This window comes from Amblyomma mixtum, chromosome 1 (genome assembly GCF_055824585.1).
Source record: "Amblyomma mixtum isolate Tamu chromosome 1, ASM5582458v1, whole genome shotgun sequence".
NCBI classification, from domain to species: domain Eukaryota; kingdom Metazoa; phylum Arthropoda; class Arachnida; order Ixodida; family Ixodidae; genus Amblyomma; species Amblyomma mixtum.
The window spans coordinates 32,192,270-32,208,713 of record NC_143012.1 but is presented as its reverse complement, the minus strand read 5'-3'; the positions used below and the strand labels follow the sequence as shown (position 1 = coordinate 32,208,713).

The 16,444-nt window shown below is 43.3% G+C and overlaps 1 protein-coding gene across 1 annotated transcript in view; it reads right to left on the bottom strand.

Moving 5' to 3' along the window:
* LOC149365959 (TBC1 domain family member 2B-like) overlaps window positions 1-16,444 on the bottom strand; it is a 163,122-nt gene that overhangs the window by 133,685 nt on the left and 12,993 nt on the right. Inside the window, exons 7-16 of the mRNA XM_089547445.1 lie at window positions 14,402-14,624; window positions 11,970-12,076; window positions 11,094-11,179; window positions 10,863-10,959; window positions 9,830-9,947; window positions 9,417-9,562; window positions 7,016-7,127; window positions 5,810-5,941; window positions 3,702-3,839; window positions 1,344-1,520 (exon numbers count right to left, since the gene is read on the bottom strand). Coding sequence (XP_089403571.1) covers window positions 1,344-1,520; window positions 3,702-3,839; window positions 5,810-5,941; window positions 7,016-7,127; window positions 9,417-9,562; window positions 9,830-9,947; window positions 10,863-10,959; window positions 11,094-11,179; window positions 11,970-12,076; window positions 14,402-14,624 — 1,336 coding nt within the window. The remainder of the gene's footprint in view (window positions 1-1,343; window positions 1,521-3,701; window positions 3,840-5,809; window positions 5,942-7,015; window positions 7,128-9,416; window positions 9,563-9,829; window positions 9,948-10,862; window positions 10,960-11,093; window positions 11,180-11,969; window positions 12,077-14,401; window positions 14,625-16,444) is intronic.

Here is a 16,444-nt window from a genome sequence, read left to right as displayed (position 1 = left end):
TTCACCGGCGCACGCTGTTCACGAAAATCAGCCATTGCAAAAACGACATTCACACAAAACAGTCGTCACTCTAAAACTCTGCCTAAACTAGTCTGACCTCCTTCAACGACGGAACTCGGCTTACTGACTCTGGAATGGTCGTTCTATGCGCTCCTAGTGGCAAAACGCGGTACCACAGAAGCTTTGCCGACCAAAAAATTTAGTCCGGTTTCTTTTGGGTACCCCCTCGTAGACTGCTTGGGTACCAGCCTGTCGAGAATTCAGTGCTTCGTACGTCTAATGTTGGAGCTACGCCGCCTCTTGCAGAGCTAAAGCACCTCTGGGCAAACAGTACCACTTGTGTATTGCGCTTTCTAGATGAGCACGCAATAACTCTGTTGTCCTGCATCTTCAATGCAACAATGTGAACAACCACAGAAGCCAAGGATGATCAGTGTGCTCTACATGGACAGGTTTACTTGTCAGCTTGTTGGCACCTGACTGAGGCTTTGGTGATTTTTGGTCACCTGAACAAAGTGATTCTCGATGAGTACAGAGGCTGGAAAGCTCACTTGTGGCTTCACACACTTAATTTTATTTAGACTGGATCTCTTGTATACATAGAAGCGAGCCGATGTTAGCCTGGATGAATCTAATTCTATGTAAATTGGGACATGGGTGAACTGAAATGTACAAATGGCTGCATCAAGCGGTAGCTTGTATCATGCGCTGAGCATGACCTTTTATGTCTATATATGGCAAACAACACACAGAGCAAGCAAATAAGAGCGGAGATTTGAATTCTCCCAGGTCTTGATGCATCTAACAGTAACTTGTTGTACATTGTGGTGAATGGTTTGATGGTATGCAGTCTGTTTGGGAATCATAGCTGAAGAACTTCATAGGTCACTGACCAAGGTCAGCAGCAAAAAAAGAAAATTTTCAGGAATGTTACCGCTCCGTTGTTCACAACGAAGAGACTGGACGGATGCACCCGGGTTTTGTAGCACTTAGTTTGCATCCTATATATACATCAAATATCTAAAATTGTCACTGTCATTGTTTCTGTTTAGTGCATTGGGTGTTATTTGGATAATTAATGATGCAGGTTTGGAGGGGCTGGTTATGTCCTTTTCAGCTGCCAACATCTAGGTGTCATCCCAACATCTCTCGTGGCCACTTATTATCGGATGCTCAGTGAAGAATCTAATATGTTACAAGTCCAAAGAATTAAGGGAATGATTTCCTCACTTCGCCTCGGCCACACACTGCATCAAACATGCAAGGCTACTTTTGAAACGTAGCAACTCGTAAACAACCCCTCGCAATTAGCAGTTCCCCTCCAGAAACGGAAGTTGGCAAACCTTGTTTCCCTCGTAGAGGAACACGTCCCAGATGTAGAGGTAGGTCTCCGCTGGAATGGTGTCCACGAAAACAGTGAGGAACCAGTTGAAGGTGAATAGCGACAGGTCAACCTTGTTGGCTTCCAAGTGGGCGCTGAGGCGCGGCAGCTTTTCGGCCATCAGGTCCTTGAGGACTCGCTGCGTAGAGTAAAAGCAATTAGACTCCAACAGCCAAAAACTTGTTCTTTAAGATTGTTGTGCCTTTGAAAAACAAATGTGCACGAGTTTCCATGGCGAATGTACTTAGCATGTGGGCGAGACACAACAATTAATGTATACCGGGTGTTTCAGCGAACACTTTCAAAGATTCTCATAAGCAGAATTTTCTTGATAAAGATATGGCTTTTGCAGCATAGTATTACCAATGTTGGTGGACACCAGAAAACTGGTGAATCATATTAGGTAGTAAACTGGTTCACTAATTTTTAATAATTAACTTTTTAACTATTACAGTTAGGCGCCTAGTTGCAATTAGGTATTTGTAGCCGGTCGTTAGTAATAGCCATGTCAGTTTTTAGAATTTCGAAAATGCGATTATCCTCGGCGCTGTGGCTCGACAAAGTTTGGCTGCATCGTGTGAAAAATACATGCGCTATCGAAAGCATGCAGGCAAAGCATTCCCTCCAGTGCACATAACTAGTCGAAAAAGCCAAAAGCCAAATTTTGTCTAGCCACAGCGCTGAGGATAATCGCATTTTCGAAATTCTAAAAACTGATATGGCTATTACTAACGACCAGCTACAAATATCTAATTGCAACTAGGCGCCTAACTGTAATAGTTAAAAAAATAATTATTAAAAATTAATGAACCAGTTTACTACCTAATACGATTCACCGGTTTTCTGGTGTCCGACAACGTTGGTAATACTATGCTGCAAAAGCCACATCTTTACCAAGAAAAGTCTACATATGAGAATTTTTGAAAGTGTTCGCTGAAACACCTGGTATGTGCTTAGAGGCATGCCCTGAAAGTTGGAAGATTTGGTTCACGCTATTCAGTTAAAAGGTCAGAGGTGAAAACTGAGGGCACCAGGAGAGTAAAAGTGGACCACTTGAGCTGTCCATTTTCTTTTTTGTGCCTGTCCGATTTTTGTGCCCTGTTTACCTTTTTAAAGATCTAAACTGGATGCTTGGGCCATAGAGCAGTATGGGCACAACGGTTCTTCGTACAAGTACATCAATGACGTCAGAAGCAGCAAAAGTAAGTTGCCATTAACCTAACTGGATGACATCAACCTAACAACTGCAGAGCATTTTATACTTTCATAGTCTTCGTGACGTGACGAGGCAGATGCACCTTTTTTCTTTTTTTTTTCGCAGACACCAATCTTGGTGATAGAAAACAGTGGCATCAATGGAAAAAAAAGATAGTATGTAAGAACACAATGCCAACGGCAGTTATTTGTGTCTTTTATTTTTCCAGGCCTTCTTGTTTATCTAGTGGATTGTGGTAATTACTAATTAACCCTAGCTGTGTTGTGCCACCATGAAAAACCCCTGCCTCTAAGCACTAGACGCCTAGAGTACACAATAGGGTAGTGGCGTTAGCTTTACAGAGCTTGACAGCGTACACCTGCATAAGCACATAGAACTCAGTTATAAATGTATAAAAGGACATTACACAACAAAGCATGCTCGAATTAAACAGTCTTGCACTCTTCAAGGTATCATCAGTGAGTGCTGTAACACCTGCTGCTTCTTTTATACTTGCAGAACTCAAGTGTATATGGCCATGTTCAGCGTTCAGAACTCTTGATAACTATACAGAGGAACACTACACATGTGTACACATCTGAGTTCAGATGTCTTGCAACATACTGCACTAAAGATAATTTCAAGCACTTGGTAAAGAGCATCATGGACAGCATGAAAAGATAAGACGTGGTGCGCACATTGCAATGGCCAAGGCAAAGCTGTTATCGGGCAGAACATCAAAGCCCAACTGGTACTTCGACATTGATATCTAGGAGACAGTAGGGTCCAGGCCTGTGCTGTGGGATTACTTGTTTAACCAACAGCATATGTGCATCGTGAAGCTTATGTATGTCCCTGGGCATCTGTATAAGAAACATTCACTAGTTAGCGCCTCTGTCCTGTGCACATCCTCTCGGGACTGCGTCTCATGCTTCTGGATGTGCCTTCTCATTACTCCTCTCTGCAGAGATTTGCATCTGTGAACACAATAGTCACACATACAATGACCTCTTATCAAAGTTATAATTACTAGTAGGTATCAACAGAATATTCATTCATCCCATTCTCAAATGTGTCCAGCTAATTCCAGCTCATGTCACATTAATGGCAGATCATACTATTTACCTGATCCACTTGTGAGGCTTCCAGTGTGCGACTGTAGTAGTCTCGTGGCATGATGTACTCCACAACAGCAACAAGGCACCAAAAGGCATCCTCCTCGGTCATGAACAGCAGAGCAATGGCGGCTAGCCTGTTCAAACCCTGCAGCAAAGAAAGCGGTCATGTCGCATGTACTATACACCCACGGAAGCGCCAAATTTAGGGAGTCCTGAAACTCCCTTTTGCACATTGCCGTCAACTGCCTGCCATTTCCTGTGGCTTCTATTACCTTCGTTTATTACCGCAGTGCTGGCTTGGTGGCTTAAAATATCTTTCTTGTAAGCAAGAGGTGCGGGGCTTCGATCCCAATGCATTCAGGTAACTCTGCAATTTTCCAATGGGCACAAGCTTTCCCCTGGCCTAGTGCTCAGCGTCTCTGGGATGCAATGCTTGGAAAAATAGTTCTATAAACTGTAAACTATGTGGTTTAACATCCTAAAGCAACACAAAGGCTATGAGGGATGCCATAGCGGAGGGCTCTGGATTATTTATACCGCTTGGGGTTCTTCAACATGTTCTCACATCACACAGCACACGGGTAGCACACGGGTATGCTTTTGTGTTTTGCCTTCATTGAAATAGGGCCGCCGCGGCCGGGATTGAACCTGTGACCTTAGGATCAGTAGGTGATCGTCAAAGCCACCAAACCATCATGATGGGTGGAAAAATGTTTCCTTGACCCCACCTGGTGCACACCAAACATATCAGCTATGGTGCTCTTCGAGCTAGCCGCTCCTGCTATTAAAATCAAATCATCATCACTACTTTATGTTGTAAGCAATTTTTGCTGCTGTGGCACTTAGTGGTGTGAGGAGGATGAGGGTACGAGTACAGGACATGCAATCTGGCAGCAATCTTGTCCAGCATGCACAGACATGACAGTGTTTTTTAAAGGGGCCCAGAAACACAATCTTAGTTAACTGTTTTGCCTGTTGATTGCATACAGTGAGTTACAGTGGTGCTATTAGCGTCGGTAATACCGCATACATTCAGTTTTTTAATATTTTAATGTCCTCCCAAAAACAACTTCATGGCTCTGATGGTGTCGTCACACAGTGGTGGGTTTTTAGCAGCGGATATGACATCACCTGGCGCGAGCTTGATGACCGGACAAACAGTAAATATACTGCAAATTGTGTGACTAAATAGAGACACATTTTGTCACCTGTCTGCGTTTTATATTAGATCAACAAAAACAATTTTTTTGTCTTAGATAAAAGCCCTGCAAAGCAAGTAAAATAAAAATACACCATCAGTCTCAGCAGGAACGAGTTACAGAGAGCAGGCAACCATGGAGTACAAACTTCCGCGACGTGCTCTGGCAGGCTGTTTTGATTGGTTGTGCCAGGTGCCGTCATTGGGAGAGCGAAATAGGAGTGGGAAGCCCCGCCAAAATCGAGTTGAGGGCAGCATTTTGTTTGCTTGTATTTTGAAATTTCTTCACTGAATAACTCCCGTTCCTGTGCATCGATTCCTGTAACTCTTTTTAAGTCAGCATCTGTGTGACATAAAGAACCCACCTGAAGTATAGCCGGTATTCCCCCAGGCAGTGTTTCGCAGCCCCTTTAATATGTTAGCATTAGAAGCTGCACCATGAGGAAAAAGTGTCTGGTGTTGTCCGGTGTAGTGTTGTGGCCATCTACCACCGTGGCCACGGTTGGCATGTAGCAAAATGAAGAGGGAAATTCCCTTCTACACTTGTAGGGGAGACGGGGGAAAGGCGGATGGAAAGCCACCAAAAAGGAAAGCAGCAAACAGAATTAAAAGCATTGTGGACACCCCAGAAAATGGCAGTTGGTATAGAAGGTTGTTTTGCAGCCCCAAAATAACCACCTTCAAAATCTTGTGTCATATTTACCAATCGCTAAGAAAACCACTCTTCCGCTTAAGCATGCATTTACAATTTAAGCTCGCCAGTTCTATTCTCAGAAACCTGTATCCAGAAGCAGGTTATTACATGGGTTATATGATTTTTCACTTGGGATATCTGACAAACTGATAAGGAGTCAATAGAAAGGCCTCCAAAAAATTGAAACAACACAAGAAGCAGATAAGATGTGTCACAGTTTTACCTGACAGTATCCGACTATGAGATTCCGTCTGCTGTACGCAAGTAGCACCCGTCGAAGAGGATTTATTCCCGGAGCGTCGGGAGTTTCATAGTGCCGATTGTTCGGCAGAGTCCTCAGCAGGTCAAGTTCAATCTTGAAGAAGAAAATGTGAATAACACTTCTGATGTTACAAATAATGGCACTGCGTTCAATGAATCGCACATGTAAGAACGAACTCCTCAATACAAACACAGCTAAGGAACAAGAATTTCATGTATTTCTCAGAAAACATGCTAGGCTTAAAGGTGCACTGAAGAGGAATCTGAACTCGTCTTTTTGCCGCGGGAACTCGATCTACACGTTCCGAGCATCCTTAGAACCTTCGATTTACTGCCCTGCGTGGCCGATTTCCCTAATTAAATCGAATTAACGCCCGGCTCCCGCCTTTTTTTTTAAATTCTGCCTCGTACGGTGGGCGGAGTCGACCAACGCGGGGAGTGACTTTCACCCAGTCCCGTGGCGGCTTGCCGCTCTGCCATCGGCGGAGTAATACGTAGTAGTCCGTAGAAGCAAATAGTCCGCGCGTATTTTTATTTCTGCGGGCTTATTTTGCGGTTATATTACCTGCAAATGAAACTATTTATTCACGGAAACCTAAAAAACAAAATGAAGCGAAAGCAAAGCCTCTACGGAGCTGGCTGAAAGGCACTCCCCGCGTTGGTCGACTCCGCCCACCGTACGGGGCAGAATTAAAAAAAAAAGGCGGGAGCCGGGCGTTAATTAGATTTAATTAGGGAAATCGGCCACACAGGGCAATAAGTCGCCGTTTCTGAGAATGCTAGGAACGTGTAGATCGAGTTCCCACGGCCAAAAGACGAGTTCAGATTCCTCTTCAGTGCACCTTTAAGTTGAACTGAAGATGTCACCAGGAGCTAGACAAGCCTGAAAAGCAATTCGAAGGTAGCGTGCATCAATGGGAAGGGGGTTACACAACAAGCAAAAATTTCGCACTGCACTATGCAACTCACAGTAACTAAGGAACACAACAAGGGATGGAAAAAGCGAGGTAGTAGCCTGTTCTATACTGATAATAAATATAACAAATGAGAAAAAGTGTGCATACCACTTTTCTAATGAAAGCAGGAGTAAATGAACCAAGAGGCCATCATGCTCATAAGTGATGCAACAATCTGTGATGCTGAGTATGCATACTGCGAAAAGTATTACCTGTTTTACAGCAGGATCATAGGCGCTTGTGGTCGAAGGGGACATCACAAGATCCTCGTAGTAACCAGGACCCTTTTCTGCTCTTTCTTGAGAAACAAGGAACTCGACGCACCTACGTGATAAAACTAACAGTCAGTTCACTCTGTTAACATGAGTGCCATACTTGTGGGTTGTTATCCAAGCCCAAGAGAAAAGAGGCAAAGAGCTGCTCCAGTCATATAAGGATAATCATATTCAGGTAATTTAAAATGACCTCAAAAGCTACCTTCATTAGCCAAGTGTTTGTTTTTTCAGAATGAAAGATTTTGAATTTATGTACTGAACCAATACATTGGTCAACATTGGTTGTTTAATGTGAGTGTTAAAAATTCAGTAGTGTATAGCCCGATGGCAGCACAACAGTATATGTGAACTGTTTCTATGCAACTAGATAAAGGCACTTTGAACACACTGAGAACTATGTGAACACAATTAACGATTCTGCTTTTGCAGATGTAGTCCATTTTATTGTCTGTTGTGTAATCATACTAAAAGACGAGTACAATACTAATCACTTGTAAAATATGCATGTGTCCAGGTCTCAAAGCTTTGTCATGACCTCTCAATTATTAGGCAAAACGTGTTTGAACGAAGAACACCGCCCTTTTGGTATCAGGTCTTTGCCATGACATTCAAACATCACTAAATTTTATTTACACCAGAACATCGCTGATATGTTCCCAGTTCATATGATTTCCCGGTTCATACATTCAAAATCGTGGGTTATAAATTATGTCCCATAGAGTTGCACTGTTTTCCTTCAGGTTACGACGTTCTCAGATAACATATTTCATGATAAGTATGTTAACAACTTTGCTTCATCAAGTTCTGATCACATGATACGTGTAGCCACCAAGAATAGGTGAGCTAACATACAAGCAGGTTGAGCGCAATGACATGCAACATCAGCCGAAGCCCAGCAGCTGTCAGCGGCCTGAACGGCTTCTTTGCAGTGCGTTATTGCATTGGGGCAGAGTATCCACTCAATGACAGTGAAGACAAAGAGATCCCTGCCACTTTTGCCTTTGACGCCTCAGATTAGATAACGCAAATGCAGACAGAAGTCTACGAGCATGACAAAAGCTCATCAGATCTTGCACCAACAAGTGCCGCCACGCCTTTAAGGAATGTCAGTAAATGCCTTCGTACCTGTCATGTTTTCCAAAATCTGAGTGGTTTTGGATCATACATTTTGCCGGATAATACACTTTTCCAGGAATGTTTTCTGGCGGGCTATTTGGTGCAGTTCATTCATCTTCTAAACAGTGTGCCCTCTGTGTGTCCTAGTTTTTTCATGCAGTTTTTGAAGATGTATACTTTTCCACTGCAATTTTTTTAAGAAACATATCAATGAGGTTCCAGTGTATTCACCACTATTCACCACTGCTACTAACATTTCAGGCAGTGGTCTCACGCTTGTGCAGTCACTGGCTATTTATAATGTCTGCGCAATTTCTGTGGCCCGCCCACTTTTGATAGAGAAACAAGTTTTAGTTCCTTAAAAAGAGAAACGTATTTACTTTTCAACGGTATGTGTTGTTGATAGCAATTATTACTGCAATGAGTTGAGTAAGCAAAAAACAAAGAGCACAAAACAAGACTTTCGTTTCATCCTTTCTTTATTCATTTTAGCTTTTCTTATGCTCGTAAAAATGACCCACGAACGTATGTACACTCAGCACCCAGATCCCCGTGGGTCACGTTCTTGTCATGGCGGGTGACTTTGAACCCTGAAAACTAAAGAACGACTAAGTGCCGCTCAAAGAAATTTTGCATACTTAATGTGATATGCACAGTCCACAGATGTGCCAAATATGCTTCAGTTTCGTCAATTTGACTGAAGCTGTTGAGCCTCTAATCTGCATCATTTTTATAAGTCTCGGTCTTTGTCAGAGCACCCGTTCTAAATAACTACCCACTGGAACCAAATACCACCAAGCATTTACCAAGATTCGCATTTCATTTAAATGCTGCAGAAGCAGCCCTCTTTTTGGTGCTGTAGTTCTTTTTTTTAAAAAAAAAAAACTACACGTAAGCAGGCAAGTCGAACAAAAGTATCGTTTTATGCTTTGTGTTTTGCTCTCTGCACTCATACCAACAATAACTGTTTTAACAACGAAAACTGTTGAAAAGTAAATGCATTCCTCTTTCTAAACAGCTAAAACTTGTTTTTATATCGTAAGCAGGAGGGCCACTATCATCGCGCAAACGCTGTAATGAATGACCAGTAGCCGTGCACAAATGTGGGACTTCAGACTTAGGTGGCATGAGCTATGACCAATGCTCACAGTGTTGTGAAGGAAGTTAGTGTACAGACAGCTCTGTTTCTAGGCAAACAGTGAGAAAAGAAAGTCTTGCATACCCTTTCCATATTTGGCTTCTGAATTCCTGTGGAATGCTGGAGCGAATAAGAGCCTTCAGCTCGGGTGTCTTTTGAAGGGGCCGACCAGGGGCCAGGTTAGCACGGTAGTTCTCCCATTTCACCCTCCACGAGATTTGGAGCGGATCCTTCCAATGAACGGAAACGTGCGAGTTACTTCAGGTTTTATTGATTACCTCGAAAACAGCATCATAAATATATATGGTATCTCCACGTAGACTTCTCCCTTTTATTGACTATCTCGAAAACAGCATCATAAATATATATAGATCTTCCCGTAGATTCCTCCGACAAATGAGTGGTGGAGACTTTTTTTAAATTGCTAGAAATCTTTGGCGAGTTGTTAATCTTGCACACTGAGATCACAGATGGGTGAGATCCTGGCAGTTCTCTACCTGCATCTTGCTTGAGATGCTCTCAGACTTTCTCTTCAGGTTCTCCGCCTTGGAGACGACGATGTCGCATTCTTTTCCCCATTTTCGGTTGAATCCGTACAAGTCGTAGACTTCGTCACTGAAACATAACGAAATGGAAAATTTAACCAAATCTTAGTAATGCAGACTGTTAGGGTTGGAAGTGAGCTTACATTCATTGCAAGCGTGCATCTCCAGAATCCGTTAACAATAGTTGAATGTAATGGTTATCTATCTGATCTTCAATTCATTTATTGCAGCAGTGTGTACACACCAATGCAAATATTGAACTAAAAGGTGCCTAAAAGGTGCATTAAGGTTACTAGAAAGCATACTGTATAAGCTGCTGTAGAAGCACTAAACACAGCCACTTAGTCTGATCATGCTATCAACTTGCACACTCACAGCCAGATAAAAGAACCTACTCTACAAACTGCAACCGCCATGGTGGCTCAGCAGTTATGGTGCTCGGCTGCTGACACGACAGGCGCGGGTTCGATCCCAGCCGCGGCGGTCGAATTTCGATGAAAGCGAAATGTTACAAGCCCATGTACTGTGCGATGACAGTGCACGTTAAAGAATCTCAGGTGGTCGAAATTATCCGGAGTGCTCTACTATGGCGTCCCTCACAGCCTGAGTCACTTTCGGGCGTTCAACCCTATAAAACCAGCCTAAAAGTAAACTACTCTAAACAGCAATTTATTCTACAAAGCCTTGACATAGCTTCAAAAATATAACTGAACTTTTGTTTCTTCACACATAGCTAATAAATACAATGCACAAAATAATTCCAGTGTTCTGCATTTGCACTTAGACCCGTGTTGATATTTTTCAAGCACCGCTCGACAATCATTTCCTTTCCAGGTTGGCTGTTATGCTCGCTGTGAAGGAAACGTCACTTTTGGTTCATGTCATCCTTTACAATCAAGCAAAGCACTCTGTCACAGTCATTCTGTTTTGATATTTAGATGTGTTCACAGTGACTCATCAGTTGTGCTAGTCTTCGTTCCCTCACCTAGACTGGAGGGAATCCTGGACTTCTTTGGGAACCGTGGGGTCCTGCATGGCTTCTTCGAGAAGCTGAGTGACAATGGCCTGAACACCAGCATCACCTGGAGCAGCAAACAGGTGATCAGAAAATTGGCAGATACACCAACAAAGATACATCAACATTACACTGCCTGCCACACATCCATTCACAACAAAAAAAAAAAGTTCTTTAGCAAGAAAAACAAATCCCACTTGCCTTCCTGAGGACTGTTGAGCTCTTTGAGAAGGAAGAGAAGCTTGCTCTGAGTCTGGTAATGTCTAGCCTCTGCATTTGAGCATTTTCTGGGTTGTAAAAAGAGAGAGAGAAAAAAAAAAGATTCACGTAGTGAGTACTCGTGTTGTTTGACTCTCCTAATCACAGAAAGAAAGTTAGGCAAGCATCAATGACAGCAGTAAAAAAAATTCAGGGGGGTGGGGGGGGGCACTTTGTTGACCTAAAGTGCGGTGAGGCGAAAGCCTTAAGCGCGGTGTTGTTGCTTGTGTCACTGATGTGTGGTTAAGATCTTAATTAAGTACAGAATTGTTTGTGAGCCTTAAATGCTGGAGACACTGGAGGGCGTTTGGGAGGCATCCGTCTGATTCGACGCCTTTCTGCAAACACCGAGTCTCCAGCGTCCTAGACAAGGAGAACAACGTATGCGTTGGCAGGAAGTAGCGTAGCCATTAGCATGCTCGGCTGCGGAACGGAGGGATGCTGGTTCGAATCCCATCGTGCACAAAGATTTTTTTTCTGGTCTGACTAGCAAAAGCGGGACACCTCTGCTGACAACCTTCTGCTGACAACCTTCTGTCGACAACCTTTTGCTTACAACCTTCTGCTTACAGCCTTCTGCTTACAGCCTTCTGCTTACAGCCTTCTGCTTACAACCTTCTGCTTACAACCTTCTGCTGACAACCTTCTGTCGACAACGATGAGGCATTAAAGGCTTTCGCCTTAATAGCAGCAAAGGGGGTCACACTCAGGTAAAGCGCACAGCATAAAAAAATTACGCTAGCAGCATAGCCACAACAGTAGGGAACCTCGGCCTGACATGCACAATGTACAAAGCAGAGAATCCGTCTAGGCACGTACATGATGAGCTGCCTCTCCCTCTCCTCAGAGTTCCACCGGAGCTCATTCAGTTCGAGGATTTCTTGGTTGAGAAACTTGTTTTGGACATGGAATGCTGCAACTGCGTCCTGAGAGGAGAGAAAAATGTGCAAACAAAAATAAACGTTGAAAGGAAGCGCACAATTCCAAAAAGCCTCTCGACGCCTGACCTCCATAGCAATATGCAGATAGCATATGAACAACTGCGCTAACCACAAGATCGCTTCGCCTTGCAATGAGCATAGCCTGCAACACACATAAGCTGCTTACAGTCTGCATTCTGTTACCATGAGCTCTTAGAAAGTATTGTGTGCTCCTTTTTTTTTAATGAACAAACATGGTTGGTTTAGATTATCTGGCTTCGTTGCTGCATCTTTCATACGTGTAAGAACACAAAAGTAAACATTTATACCTACACTGATGGTTGTGCATTGCTTGATAATTTGAGCATGTTAACAAAACACAAATTGGAATTCGTTCCAGCACAAAATTTTCAATGCATTTCTTTTGTTGGGGGTATTATGTACCCTTAATGAATGTCCCTATACAATAACTTTTTCACTATACTTATATAAAATATTGTTGCATGCATAATAGGCGCATCAAATGCCAAATCCACATTTCTTTCACCCGTGCGTTTGCTTAGCAATCTTTATATGTTTTAAATTTGACGCCCAATGTTCCCATGCACATACAAAAACTCCTTGTCACAAGCATGGACAGGTTGACAACATGCACCAAATGCTCTGAGGCTGTATGACTAGTCCCTTACAAGTGATCCACTGAACACAACAAAGCCCTGTGTTAAGATTTCCTGCACTGTAGCCACACTACACAAGGCACACTATACACACCCTGTTGTAATTGTGGGCTATAATTGTGGACAGTTTTCTTTGGCACTGCAGTCAAGGCTGAAGGACTGCAGCACAAGGGTCATTCATGCCAGAATGCAGAATACAGTCCCGAAGACCAGGGTGATAGGGCCAACAGGCTTACACAAAAGATCCCACCCCTCTGTCGGGCTCTACAATAGAAGAACCCCCACCCCTAGCAATCGTACGATTAGGCAGCAGGAAAGAAAGGGGCCGTAAAGACGTTGTGTCTCCGACCAAAGACAGAAGTTGTAATGCCTCAGTCTTCAAGAGAAAGAGAAAAAAAGGAAAGAACGCTCATAAGGTAGCTAAAAGCTCGTTAACAGGCCGGTCTACTTGGTGCTGTGACAGGTAGGCAGAGGCCCGTCTCCTTCTCTTTACTTGCCACAGAAAGTTGTCCATGAGTATAGTACTACACATCCACCCAAAAAGGGTAAAATGAGTTACGGTCTTCTGATCAAACTAGTAGATTAGCAGAGTATGTGTAGACACTGCATTCCATGCAATTAAAAGTGTCAGTAAATCTTGTTTCTTAAGAATACAGGATGAAATGGAATGCCTGCAGCATAGAGCTCAAATCCTTGATCTTCACAAAAGAAAAAGAACCCTAGCTATGCTATATTTTGCGCCATTACTATGCATCTATGAAGAACACTCCAGCAGCACTCCTTCAGAGCTGAATGACCTAATATGAGGAGGCACACAGTAAAGCAAAAGTTCAGAGTGACGGCTTGAACGCAGTACTATAAGCAGCCTAAAAGAGACGATACCGCATAAAAGATATTGCTGCATTCTAACCACAAAGACTCTATTTTCAGTGAAAACAGAGCTTTTGTGAGCTAGAAAACAAAGAAATGAATCGCAGGCATCGCAACCTTGAGCCGTTTTCGCAAGCTAACTGCGGTGTTACCAAGATCTCTAAGGCTAGGCTACAATGCCCTTCACTTCGAAACAGTGATCACGGAGTCTCTTTTTTTTTTTCCGGCAATGCCGCAAGTTTGATTCAAGTGGCAGAAAAATTTCCAAACTAAATTCTCTCAGCAATAACTGCATCTCCTGCTACCAAAAAATGCGGGTTAATGACATCCTAAATTGAAATCAAGAGGAAAAAGTGGGCTTGGGCAGGGCATGTATTGCGAAGGCAAGATAACCGCTGGTCCTTGAGGGTAACAGAGTGGATTACAATCAAAGGCAAGCATAGCAGGGGGCGGCAGAGAGTTGGATGGGCGGATGAGATTAAGAGGTTTGCGGGGATACGGTGGCTGCAACTGGCAAAGGACAGGGTTAGTTGGAGAGACATGGGAGAGGCCTTTGCCCTGCAGTGGGCGTAGTCAGGCTGATGATGATGATGATGAGTCGGAAAGGACCCCAGAATTTAGTTTACTGAGAAGAGCAATTGTGTCTTTAACCCATCAGTAGAGAGATATTAAATTTTTCTGCAAAGTTCCTTTTTAATTCGTTCGTTTTTACAACGAATAAACTGGGTGTACACCACCTCCAAACACTGGTGTATAAGTAATGGAAGTGTGGTGTCCCCCTTGCCTTGAGTTGCTGTATCTCCTCGGCCATCTTGGCCATCTGTGCTCGGCAGGCGTTTTCCTCGGCCTGCTCGGCCTGCACGATGGTGGCCTGCTCCTCCTTCTTCTCCTCCTCGATGTCGTGCAGCTCATTGGTGAGTGACATGAGGAGCCGATCTTTCTCCCTCAACACCTCCTGGTACAGGGAGCTCTGGTCCTTCAGCTCGTCCAGCTCCCTCTCCACAGAACTGAAGCAGGCGGGGGGGACAGAAGGTGAGAATGACTTGAAGGGGACTTAAAAGGTAAAAAATTGAATTGGTAAATTGGTTTTTGAGGAAAGGAAATGGAGCAGTATCTGTCTCACATATCTCAGGGACACCTGAACCACGCCATAAGGGAAGAGAGGAAGGTAGGAGTGAAAGAAGAAAGAGAGAAAGAGGTGCCGTAGTGGAGGTCTCTGTAGTGGAGGTCTCCAGAATAATTACCACCACCTGGGTATCTTTAACGTGCACTGACATCGCATAGCACACGGGCGCCTCTTGCCTTTCGCCTCCGTCGAAACGCGGCTGCCGCGGTCGGGTTCGAACCCGGGTACTCCGGCTCGGTAGACGAGCACCTTACCACTGAGCCACCGCGGCGGGTAATTGCGGGGTTTTGTCGAGATTCAAATATTCTGACAAAACTTCAAATATTCTAACAAAACTTTTACTTGGGTTTTCCTCCCTATTCTAATAATACCCACAAAGTTTGGAAGCCATGCAGCAATTCATTCTAGCGCAATTCGATTTTGAGAGTCTGCCGTTTTTGTGGCCTCAGTTCGGGCAACTTCTGCGGACAGCAGTGCGTTTACGAAGTCACAAACATTATTTGCATGTTATTGCCCACTCCCAATATAAAGAGCAAATTTTGAGGCTTGTATTAGGTTGTTTTATGCATTTTATGAACAGAGTCATCCATTCCAGTTACTATTTCAGTTATTCAATGAGTGTACGAGTGTTTTACGAATAATATCTGTGACGTCATTGCTGCGTCAATCTGAGCGTGGACCCTGGCCATAAACAGAGTTCCAGTTTTGGCTGACTGGTTTTGCTGTTTTAGTTTAGTTTTGCTTGGTATTTTAAAAAATCGTTTCTTGTGCCAGAGACAGGGTACTCTAAGGAATGTCCAAAAACTTCAAGGAACTTAAACTGCTGAAAAAAGCCCCGCACTTGTTCTCTATGCATTATTATTAGTGAAGGATTAGCCAGAGTTTAACACTTTTTAACTACATGAGCATACCAAACTGAATGCGTCATAACTGCGTATAAGGGTTGCATTTCCATTCTTGTGTTAAAATTTGGCGTTTAGTTCACCTGGTGTAGACGCACAGACTGAAAAAACAAATGCGTATCCAAAATGAAAATGATTAATTTCTTTGTTCTTTGTTTTTTTTTTATCACACAGCTAGTACTGATTCTGAACATAAAGGTGCAGCGCTTGCATGTAATGTATGGGCTTTAAAATAATGTACATAGCATACAACCTTGGCCTTATCAGTACTGTCTGAATATATAATGGCCCTCAATTTTTCACTCGATGAAGATTTTATGGAGGTTAAGAATGGCATTGACAGGCCTGAATATATGTGCCGTTTCATTAGTGAAAATAAGAGTATTATTATTATTCTTATTATCATTAGTATTGTTTGACCTTTTTCAATGCCACGCGCTGTTCAAAAACTCCAAAGAAGTCATGACAATTGTAAATATTTATACATGGTCTGTTCTGAAAGTAGTAGGACTCATTTTTTTAAACAAAATTTATTCAAGAGAATAGTTCAAACGATTACAATTTTTCAAGGTAGCACCCTTCCGCACCTACACGCCGCTGCCAATGAGTTTCACAGTTTTCGTACGCCTCCAGGAACGCCTGGACAGGAGTGCTGTTTAGCTCCCTCGTCACAGCCTGTTGAACCACCTCTACCGATCCGTGATGTTTCCCCTCGAGCGTCGATTTTATTCTCGGGAATAGAAAAAAGTCTGGCAGGGCCAAGTCGAGGCTGTAGGGCGGCTGAGGCAGTGTTCCCGCT